Source organism: Xyrauchen texanus, chromosome 37 (assembly GCF_025860055.1).
Source record: "Xyrauchen texanus isolate HMW12.3.18 chromosome 37, RBS_HiC_50CHRs, whole genome shotgun sequence".
Taxonomy (NCBI): domain Eukaryota; kingdom Metazoa; phylum Chordata; class Actinopteri; order Cypriniformes; family Catostomidae; genus Xyrauchen; species Xyrauchen texanus.
In genome coordinates, this window is record NC_068312.1 from 27,324,856 (window position 1) to 27,337,274 (window position 12,419).

Below are 12,419 nucleotides of genomic sequence, written 5' to 3' on the forward strand. Positions count from 1 at the left end.
CTTCCCGGACGGGCGCTTGACCACGCCCCCGCTGCCACAGTGTGTACAGAATTTTAGGAATTAAATTGGTTGGGAATCCTAAAGGATAAACTCTAAAAACGATTGCTTTAAAACAATAACCTGTTATTTTTAACTGTGCCAGTGTTCTGTCAATCTATGCTACCTACATTTACATTTATGCATTTGGCAGATGCTTTTATCCAAAGTGACTTACAGTGCACTTGTGATAGGGACAATCCCCCTGGAGCAACCTGGAGTTAAGTACCTTGCTCAAGGACACAATGGTGTTGTTTGCTGTGGAGATCAAACCAGCAACCTTCTGATTAACAGTCATGTGCTTTAGCCCACTACACCACCACCACTCTAGGCAATTGCCACCTGCTCAGGATGTGCTACCAGAAGTAAAAACAGTAGGTAGTACATATCGGGAGACACGGGAGAACCTGTCTACAACAGCATGAAATGTGTTAAAAACCTAGGTAACACATCTTTCCAGGCAGATAATACCAATCAGGATGTGCTACTAGCATAAACTATCAGATAGTGTAATATGGTGTAAGACTGTACTAAGCCCTAACCATAACCTTACTCCAAACCCTAACCCCAACCCTACAACAATGCGAAAAGAGCATTGGTATGGACATCCTGATAGGCAGGGTTGGGGAGTAACGGAATACATGTAACGGGATTACGTATTTAAAATACAAAATATAAGTAACTTTATTTCAGTACAGTTACAATTTAAATAATTGGTAATTAGAAAACAGTTATATTCAAAAAGTATTTTGATTACTGAAGAGATTACTTTGCATTTTATTGTCATTTTTTTTCATTTAATATTTAGTCCTTTCAGATGGAAAACATTTATACATATAAATGATGCGATCCAAAGTGCATTTGAACAGCGGTGAAACACTTTCTTATGATGTGTTACATTCATACAAGCAGACAGAGAAGTAAGTTTGGAGCAGAAGAAATAGAAATAAACCTTGGGTAAATTCTCAGCTTTACGCTAAGCTAAAATGCTATTTCTAGCCATTTTACATGCATGTCTTACCAGGCACGATCATATTTTTTTAATTAAAATTCAATCAGTTCGATCAAATTCACATTGGATCTTAATTAATGTTTTCTAGTAAGACCTTTGATGGGCAAAAATCGTGTTCTTGATAATAATTTTTGTATTGTTTTCATGTAAAAATATCAAAAAATCCTTAAAACAAGTTTTAGAAACAACACTGCATAAGATATTTAGGTTTTAGAGAATGTATTTGTAACATGTGTATTTACAGCATTTACTGTACTGGCAGAATTTTTATAGTCAAAACAAATGATAAAATCTACCAGTGCCGAAGAAGTAATCCAAAGCATTAAGAATACGTTACTTAGTTTAAGTAATCTAACAGAATACGTTACAAATGACATATTCCGTAATCTGTAGTCGAATACATTTCAAAAGTAACCCTCCCAACCCTGCTGATAGGTAGCATATATTTTCAGGACACTGGTCCTATTGCTGCCATTGGGTTTCTCAGTCAGATCTACTCTCCTCTGGGTCCCTCTGCTGGTTAAATTTATCACAGCAACTTCCTCACTGATACCTATAAAAGAGGAATAGTTGTCCTTAAGGGATAGTTCATGCAAAAATGTTAATCCTCTCATCATTTACCAGTACCAACACTTTCACTAATTGCACTGTAATTTGCACTGTGCCTTGATACAAAGTTCATTGATACAAATTTTAATTGTTTTTCTTTTGCAAATGATATTTAAAACTGTAAACTTCTGCGGCTACCTATTTTGGCCAGGACACTTCTGTAACAGAGATTTTTAATCTCAGTGGGTTTTATTCCTGGTTAAATAAAGGACAAATAAATAAAAATAAATAAATACATAAAATAAAACCACAAATGGTGCCTTGACTATCTTTTATTTTTACAGTGTAATAAAACAAAGGTATTTTTTAATAAGTACACAGGTTGATCTCACTTCTATAATGCTGCCTGTCTGAGCAGTGCAAAGAAAACATACAGAGTGTCCCTTTGGAAAGGGAAGCATAGCAGGGTGAAAATCGTGAGATAAGGACTGAAACAGCGAGAGAACAAAAAGGAAGCAGCATCAGTTTCACATGTGGCTCAACCCACAGCTGCTTTTGTCAGTTCACCCAGTCACACATGCTCACTAGGAACACGTCATACACACTGCTTACCTGGCATCTCACTCTCCACACCAGCATGGATGAACTTGGTAAGTTGTTTGACATTGTAAATTATTCTGTCATTATAACACTAAAAATTTAGAAATGATAGTAAGTCACCATGCACGAGTGTGAAAGGTAATTGAAAATCGAAAGTGTTTTTTCTGAAAATTAGAAGACACTGACATTCTCATCTCTTTATTTTGGTATTTATCTGTTAAGTGTATTTTCTAACATACTGTATATGCTTAAGATCTGGTAGTCTCATAAAACACGATCTGAAAATTTTTTTTTTAGACACATTGATACACTCAAAATAGTGAGACATACCACCACAAAGGGACCATATCAGTGTGAATCTGACATCTTAACCATACAATAATACAGCATACATAACACATTGATTAATAAGTTTAAGCTAAAGTATAAAGTGTGTGCAGTTTTATCTACAGTGAATCACTTTGTTTTTAACCAGGGTATTCTAAGAGCAAGTGAGAAGAGTGTTTTCTTAAAAATAAAAATAAAAAATAAAAATAAAAAGATTTTAAGAAATCCATGCATACAGTATAATACACTTCAGGCAACAATGTGGTCTAAGTAGATTATTAATAATTCAATTCATTTTGCTTTCATAAGGTAAGTTATAAATGTTATAAAATCATTCTCTTGAGAGCGTCCATTTTTCAGAGAACTCGGACAAAAGTGAATCAGTCCATTCATGTCTATATCAAGTGACTTTATTTCTGTCAGCAAAAATATGTGGTAAAATATGAAATTCATGCTTTTGTTTGCCATGTTCTGTCTTTTCCATCTGTTAAGAAGACAGCAGCAACATACGTTCTCACTTCCTCAGGAAATTACATAAGTTGCTAATAAACAGTAGCTTCACCTTGTACATATATAGGCCTACCTAGAAGCACATAATTCTGACTGCTTCAGTGCAACAGTTATTTCAACAGGTATTGTTAAGGTTATGTGTTTGTCACTGATTTCTCTGCAGCAGTTACAAATGTGATTTTGGTTTTGCAGACATGATTTTAGAGGAGCTGGCTCAGAACTCTTCACAGACTGCAACTGTTCCTGTAGCAATTCCACTTAAAACTCCCTCAATAAGAACCTCATTTAAAAGGGACAACACAACTCTGCATGGACAGGTAGTTAACATTTCATACAGGCCAATTTATATTTCTTTGAACCTTTCTATTCTGTTTGGTTATATTTGACTGAAATAATTTTTTCTGATCTTATAAAAATGGTTTTGCTTATCTGAGCGGTACAAGACGTAGTGACTTTTTCTCCACTTGCCATCTGAACACACAAAACAAATCTGGACTTGATTCAATAAGTCTACAGTGGTCATAAAAAAAAGTTCTAAATTGACTGACAGTAAGAAAAGAACAGGACAGACTACAAAAGCATTTTTTTTTATTAGTCAAACACAACATATAAATCAGCCACAGTGCAGAAAAAACACACACAGAAATGGGGTGAGTGTAGAACATGCAGAGTACAAAACATTCACCCCCTCCCACACACAAACAATATGAACACACACAAAATTGAAACTATATCAGAGAGCAATTATTTTTAATTTTGTCAATAACAAAAAACAACAACAATTATAAATCAGCTACAAATTAAAACATGCGCATGCACGCACGCCGCACACGCACACGCACACACACACACACACACACACACACACACACACATGGGTAAGGGTAAGAACATAACACACTCAGATGCAGCACATATACAGAGACAATTATAAGTTGAGTATATAAGTATAAATGTATTATAACACATTGTGTTTCCATGTTTTATGGGGACTTTCCATAGACATAATTGTTTTTATACTGTACAAACTATATATTCTATCCCCTAACCCTACCCCTAAACCTAACCCTCACAGAAAACTTTCTGCATTTTTACATTTTCAAAAAACATAATTTAGTATGATTTATAAGCTGTTTTCCTCATGGGGACCAATAAAATGTCCCCACAAGGTCAAACATTTCGATATTTACTATCCTTATGGGGACATTTGGTCCCAACAAAGTGATAAATACACGCTGGGGTAAGCGGTAAGAACATTACACACTCAGATGCAAAACATATACAGAGACAATTATAAATATTGCTGATTTCATGTGCTCAAAGACATTTTGCTTAGCATATCTTCAAATCCAGAGCAAAGTGAGGTGCCGAAACCATTTCAGAAGTTTATTGTCTCAGAAAACAAATCTTCATGACAGAGCTAGGATGTGGAAATGTAGTCTGACAGTTATCAAGTGTGGGGCCCTGAGGTTAGGCCAATGTATGTTCACACACACACACACACACACGCACCCACGCACGCACACACACACACACTTTAGTGCAGCTATCCTTATGAGGACTGTCCATAGACATAATTATTTTTATACTGTACAAACTATAGATTCTATCCCCTAACCCTCACAAAAAAAAAACTTTCTGCATTTTTACATATTCAAAAAAACTCATTTAGTATGTTCTTTAAGCGATTTGAATTATGGGGACACTAGAAATGTCCTCATCAACCACATTTACAGCATAATACCCTTGTACTGTATATACCAGTTTGTAACCTAAAAAAAAGTCCTGGTAAACCACTTAAACCTGCCCCCACACTCACACACACACACACGTGTGCGAACACACGCGCGCACGCACACACACACACAAACTCAGTTTAAGATAAAAATTAATCTATAATGCTTCTTTCTTGCATTACAGACTGAGTCCTCAGGTCTTATCACTGGACCAGGACAGGCCTTTGTTAATTATGCCTACAGGTATATGTACTATATTTGTTTCATTTTTTGTATTAATAAACACTTTTGACATGCATTTTGTCCTTTGAGGTGAACATTTAGAAGACCTTTTCCCATTAGAAGCCATTACCTTCATTGCTAAGTAGAGAAATATTTTTCTAGTGAGCTTCCAGCCCCTGTGGAGGCAGGACTGATGAGACCCAGCACAGCCACACAGGAGTTAAACTACTTCAGGAATCAACTGTTAGGTCTTGATCTTGAGGTAAGTGAAACAGATGAGGTCTGCATCAGTTAACCAGTTCATGCAACATGGCTGTGCCCCATTGAGAATTGAATTGAGAATGCAGTTTAAATTTAAATTAAATTCCTAAACTTGAATTTAATGTGAATTGAGGTAGCAAACAGGATGCAGAATTTTAATTCAAATGTGAATTTAAGGAAATAGAATTAGAAACTCAAGAAGTTCATATTCAACATCTGTAAGCAAGGGCGTTGCCAGGAAATTACTTTTGGGTGGGCCTCAATAAAAATGGATGGGCCAAGTTTTTGCCCATTTTATTTTATTGAATTAATAAAAAAATAAAAAAAAAACTGTTTTACCAAGTTTTCCTTGAAGGTACACTTTTTTTGTCTCATTTTGGACTTACAGTGACCCCTAGTGGTGTGGATGATTCTAAATAAATAGTTTTTAGTTACAGATTACATTCACAATCAGCCATGATTAATTTAATCCAAGAGTGAAAGTGTCCACTAACAAGACTGAGATTAAGTGAGGAGCATTCATGTGATTCTAAAATGTAAGCACCCATGAGGGCGCCCCTGCTTTTTTAAGTTTACTGATATGAATAGAGTCCTTATCTCATATGAATGGTCATGTTTTTATGCATATGTTTCAAAATTACAATTAATTTCTTTTTTTAACTTTTTTAATGGGGAAAAAATGATTGAGGGCACCTTTAACAACATAAAGTGGCGCATTCTGAACACAATGACGAACTGAACACCTTTTATGCTCGCTTTGAGCATGGAAACAGCTGTGCTCCCACCTGATGATCTGCCACTCACATTTTCCTCCACTGAAGTGTGCTCCACCCTGAGCAGAGTGAATGCATATAAAGCTGCTGGCTCTGATGGTATCCCGGGCCGAGTGCTCAGGGCCTGTGCAGAACAGCTGGCTGATGTCTTCACCAACATTTTCAACCTCTCCTTGCCCCAGGCCATTGTCCCCACCTGCTTCAAAACAGCCACCATTGTACAAGTACCAAAAAATGCTGCTGCAGTGGCCCTCAACGACTTCCGCCCCGTTGCTCATCCTCCAATCATAGCAAAGTGTTTTGAGAGGCTGGTCCTCTCCCACCTGAAAACATGCCTGCCCCCAACACTGAACCCATATCAGTTTGCCTACAAACCCAACAGGTCAACTGAGGATGTTATAGCCTCAGCTCTTCACCCCGCCCTGACTCACTTGGACAAAAACAGTTCTGCCTTCAATACTGTGATCCCATCCAAGCTGATCTCCAAGCTCCCTGATCTTGGCATCAGCTCCACCCTTTGCAGCTGGACCTTGGACTTTCTCTCTAACAGACCACAGTCTGTTAGGATCACCAACCACAAATCTTCCACCCTCACTTTGAACACTGGTGCACCACAGGGATGTGTGCTGAGTCCAATCCTCTACTCCCTCTTCACCCTCAACTGCATACCTGTGCATGGCTCCAACTCCATAATCAAGTTTGCAGATGACACCATGGTGGTAGGCCTGATCAGCGGCAATGATGAGATGGCCTACAGGGAATAGGTACAGCACCTGGCAGTGTGGTGTGCCAACCACAATCTCACACTCAACACCCATAAAACCAAGGAGCTGATTGTGGACTACCGGAAAACATGGAAGGGCCACACACACACTCCAATCTACATTGATGGGGACGAAGTGGAGCGTGTGACAAGCTTCAAGTTCCTGGGTGTCCATATCTCTGAGGATCTTTCCTGGACCTACAACACCTCCACTCTGATCAAAAAGGCGCAAAAGTGCCTTTAATTCCTTAGGAAGCTAAGGAAAGCTCACCTGTCCCCCCACATCTTGCTGAACTTTTACCGCTGCACTATTGAATGTATCCTAACAAACTGTATCACAGTGTGGTATGGCAACTGCACTGTCTCAGACCAGAAGGCACTCCATAAAAACAAAACATAAATGCTAAATCATTTCTCTGTTGGTAAACTGTGTCTTCCTTGGGCAGAGTGCCCTCTGCCCCAGTCACCATGTTTGTAGCAACTCCTCCCCTGTTGGGTAGGACCTACCATGGGACTTCTACACATGACTCACTTCCGACGAAAAAGAGTCCCTCCATCAGGGAACGGAGGTTACAGAAATAACCAGGACGGTTTCAATTGGTTTGAAATGCAATTTATAATTTTTTTTTAATGAATATATATTTCATTCATCATATGTTAAAGAAATGAACCTTCATTTTATGGACCATTGTAGAACACTTTATTTTCCAGACTGCATTAATTTACCTCAACGTCTTCAAATGGAGCCAAACAAATAGATATCGGAAAACTATATGTCTAATTAAATTACTCAATTGTGTCAATGTATTTAAGTCTTTTAACTTGCAATTCAGTAAACTACAACTACTGTAGCAATTTTGACCAACCCTCTCATGCACCTAGGGACTTATATTTTTGCATTGTTGTACTAAACGAGCAGCACCAAAAGAGGGCAGTAGGAGCACATGAACTTTCCTGATTGAGCAAACTTGGTGACAATGGCTGACAATGAACCAAATCTGCATTATTTTGTAGGTTCCAGAACAAGTACCCACATCAAGCCCACCTCCAATTGCTTGCAAGTCTATAAAGGACAAAAACGAAAAAACTAAAGACAGTGTTAGTGGAAAGCAAGCAGAAGACAATAACAGGGCTGAGAACCGACATACTCTTCCTCTGTCAAAAAAACAATCCAAGGGTTTGGATGCTATAGATGACCTGCTGGGCTCTCTTAGCTCAGGCATGGAGAAAATGGGGGTCCAAACAGCTGCCAAGGGCCACTGTGCTTCATGTGGCAAATGCATTGTTGGGAAGGTATTATCAACAATAATTAGCATTTATTTGATTAATTTGTCTACATAAGCAAAGATATTGTTCTCATTATATGTATGTCCAAAATCTCATGCAGATTATCACAGCTCTGGGTCAAGTATGGCACCAAGAACACTTTGTATGTATGGTGTGCAGGGAAGAACTTGGCACATGTGGTTACTTTGAGAGAGATGGAAAGCCATATTGTGAGAAAGACTACCAGAACCTCTTCTCCCCTCACTGTGCTTACTGCCAAGGTCCCATTACTCAGGTGACCTGCCATCACTGACTCTATTTACACTGCTAAAGCCCATTGTTTGAGTTTTCTCAGACAGAGGTGTTTAAAATGTGGCACTTTTTCGCCACATAAAACACTTATGTATGATGTATGTTTAATGTATAAAACACTAATGTATGATGTATGTATAATGTATGAAACACAAATGTTTGTGGCTCTAGTTTATAGGTTCAAATGACACCAAACACAAGTAATTCCCAAAGCATGAAATTGCAGTTTCTATAAACTATTTGACGAAACTAATTGTTTCATGTGGCTGTGTCATTGGCATTTTGAACCCTTTCACTTCACAAACATTCATGACTTCCAGTCAGGGCAGCAGGTGATAATTTAGTGTTTGTTTTACACAGAACATTCTAACAGCAATGGACCAAACATGGCACCCAGAACATTTCTTCTGCTCCCACTGTGGAGATATGTTTGGAACTGACGGTGAGACAATTGCAAATGTGCCAATTAACAAAGGGGTTGTTCACACTACATATGTTTTTACATCAGTCTATGATGTTATTTAATAGTTTTTCTATGTAAACATCCTCTAGACTGACATCTTTGACTGTTGTCAAAGGGTGTCACGCAGTAGCCCTGCATTTTTTGGATGTTGTTTAAGGTTAAAAATAACTTTTAAAAATGGCTTGATACTGCATTCTGTTCCATTCGGATCCATTCACACGAACACATTTTCACATTTGTCAGTGCTGTTTTTCAATTGGTTTTCTATGTAAACATGCACCAGACAAATATCTATGTCTGTGTGCTGCATCAGAGACAGAGCACTTGTATTAAAATGAATGAGAGAAATTGGAATGCTCAATATGGCGGATGTAGAAACAGAAGTCTCGCCTCAAAAGTAAAAGAGCCAATCACCTTTTAGATACAGATATTGCCACCTTGAGCTCTTTTATGAGCATTAGCTGGACTAGCCTGAAAAATAGTTTTTGTAGCATGATCTTAGCTAAAGAAGCTCAATTTAAGATACCATTGTTGTGAAATTTTACTGCTTTACAAGTAGATAGAAGCTGTATTTTTTCATGCCGCTTGTACACATAATAATTAGCTTAAATTAGCTTGAGTTGTTTTGACAGCCAACAACTGCAATTCTACTCTACAGCTAACACTTAATATGGTTGTTGCTGTCAATCTGGATCACTCGTTTTTGTTGTTTTAAATGGCTTCTTATAGAGACCTGAACCAGAAAACATTCCAACATCGATCAGAATCATAATGGCACCACCCTGTTGCTGGATTTGTGGCCCTGTATTATGTCTAGTTTTTAAATACATGAGCGGTCTGAACAGCCCTATTACATCACTCATGCCCAGAGCACCCCAAACTTAATACATTTTGTGAAACAACAGATTTGGTCTTCATTTCAGAGATGAGCATTTGTACTCAATGGACTTGTCTTGACAGGGTTTATGGAGAGAGATCGTAAACCATATTGCTCCAGGGATTTCTACTGCCTCTTTGCACCCAAATGCTCTGGCTGTGGAGAGCCAGTGAAGGAGAACTATCTGTCTGCAGCCAATGGAACATGGCACCCTGACTGCTTTGTCTGTGCGGTGAGTGAGTTAGTGCTGGGGAAGACTGGAATGCAATACAATAATGTGACTTACTCCTTATAAATAAGCAATATGGAGTGAGTCAGTCTGTTCTATTGTGGTGAGCTTCAAAGGTGAAGTCTTCATCTGCTATTTTATCTATCCAGAAGTTATAAGAGTACCCTCATTCATTTTAAAGGAAATGTTCACCCCAAAATTCTGTCATCATTTGCTCACCCTCATGTTCAACCTATATGACTTTCTTCTGTTGGACACAAAAGGAATTAATGTTATCTTATTACCATTCAGTTTCATTGAATTGAAAGAAAAGAAAAAAACTCAACTGAGGCTAACATTACACCTAACATCTCTCTTTGTGTTCCACAGAAGAAAGTCAGTCATACATGTTTGAAACAACATATTGGAACAAGTCTATTGTGTACATACATCTACTGATGCCTCTGGACACATCTTCAGTGATATGCCTGGAATCATCGGGTGTTTTGTGTCTTTCAATACCATACACTCTTCTCCAGGTGACCCAGCCGTGGCTGATCAGACCCCAGCTTGTGTCCAGATGGCTAGCTACTTATGACTCCATGGCTCTCCTCTTTTGAGTCACAACCATCTTGAGATGCTCTCTGCTGCTTCAGTGGTACTGTGGATGGCTCTCTTCTTTTGAGCCACAGCCATCATGAGACGCTCTCTGCTGCTTCAGTGGTACTGTGGATGGCTCTCTTCTTTTGAGCCACGGCCATCTTGAGACGCTCTCTGCTGCTTCAGTGGTTCTGTGGATGGCTCTCCTCTTCCTCTCTCCCTCAATGCCAAAATTGCTGAAGGCTCTGCCTAAAAAAACGGGCTGTGAATCCCCTGCATCCAACGTCCACTGGGAGACACCTCGCTATCCGTCCAGCCTTCTGACAGTTTCTGACCAGCCCCACGTACTTGGAGAGCTTCCTTTCAAAGGCCTCGTCCAAGCGATCTTCCCATGGGACTGTCAGCTCCTGCAGCACACCTTGCTTGGTGGACTCAAACACAAGGACAATGTCCGGTCATAGGGAAGTGGCTGCAACATGGTTAGTGAACTTCAGCGATGGTCTGCTTGGAGGGTCGGGACTACTTTGCCCACTCAACTCCTGCGCTGATGGCTTCAGCGATGGTCTTTAGAACCTGATCATGCCTCCATCGGTACTGACTTTCTACAAGTGTGTTTGTGCAACAGCTGAGGATGTGCTCCAGGTTTCCTCACTTGGAGCACATTGGGCATGCTGGTGACTCTGCTTTGCCACATATGTGCAGATTTTATGGACTTATAAGCACATTTAACACTGCCTGGGTGAGAAATTGCATGTGGTGTGGCTCAGCTTTCCAAAGCTCAGCCCAGGTCACTTTCCTCTCGACCGCATTCTCCCATCTTGTCCAAGCTCCTTGTTGCTTCATTTCCACCACCATGCAGGTTATTGTCTCCTCCACTGTTGCTCACACCTCTTCCTGCACTAGGCGGTGCCTTTACTTTCCTCTGCTGGTGTTCATTTAGGGATTTAAAAAGGATCCTAGCCCAGCTCGGCCTTGTGTGACTACTCACACCAGCCTCCTGTGCCACAGTTTTGCCTCGGCTTCCTGGACAGCCTCCTCAGCCCTCCACTTCCAGCCAGTCCTCAATTGGATCCCTGCTTTAGCCACCTTCGGATCACTTGAGTCCCTGTACTGTACTACTTCTCTGGCTCTTGTTACCTTGAATTCCTCTTCCAAGGATTTGAAGAATAGTTGCAGTTTGTTTAGAGTAAATGATGACAGAATTACAAGTTTTGGGTGAATTAAACCTATAAATGCTCCTTTAGTAATCCTCTTTCTGCCTCTCTCTCTCTCTCTGTGCAGGACTGCCTGAAGCCCTTTACCGATGGTTGTTTCCTGGAGTTGAATGGTCAGCTCTTCTGTTCACTTCACTATCACTCTAGACAGGGCACTCTGTGTGGAACCTGTGGCAAGCCCATATCAGGTCGCTGCATCAGTGCCCTTAACTTCAAATTCCACCCTGAGCACTTTGTGTGTGCATTCTGTCTTCGGCAGCTGAGTCAGGGTGAGATTAAGGACCAGGGAGGGAAGCCATACTGTTCAGTATGTCACACGAAACTCTTTCTGTGAATGAGGTGACAGAAAAAGATGTCAAAATTGTTTAAGAATTGCTATATTTTTTGTAAGTAAAGAATTGTTATTGAGTATTTTTAAGTACAATCATTATTTTATTAACTATGTAGATGTCTCCATCCTTGCTGTTTTAATAAATGCAGCACAGAATTAAATTATTATTAAAGATATTTTATGAGAATTAAAATTGATTTTCAGATTTAAAGGTGAAATAATTTTTTTGCCTGATCTCATGAAAATTCTGTTTACAAAACAATATTTTGCTGCAGTTTCCCATTGAAATGTCTAGTGGGGTTGCCAAATGCAAGTGAAATGTGTCATAATAACACTAGATTTTAAAAGGTGAATGTTAG

At 39.3% G+C, this 12,419-nt stretch overlaps 1 protein-coding gene across 1 annotated transcript; it reads left to right on the top strand.

The window, feature by feature from the left end:
• Positions 1 to 2,190: 2,190 nt before the first annotated feature.
• On the top strand, positions 2,191 to 12,199 carry LOC127631229 (leupaxin-like). Its single transcript, XM_052109292.1, has 9 exons — positions 2,191 to 2,247; positions 3,227 to 3,351; positions 4,955 to 5,013; positions 5,155 to 5,254; positions 7,804 to 8,082; positions 8,177 to 8,350; positions 8,728 to 8,809; positions 9,791 to 9,939; positions 11,797 to 12,199. Exons 1-9 carry the CDS (start codon positions 2,235 to 2,237, stop codon positions 12,061 to 12,063), a joined length of 1,248 nt encoding a protein of 415 aa, XP_051965252.1. The 5' UTR covers positions 2,191 to 2,234; the 3' UTR covers positions 12,064 to 12,199.
• Positions 12,200 to 12,419: the final 220 nt, after the last annotated feature.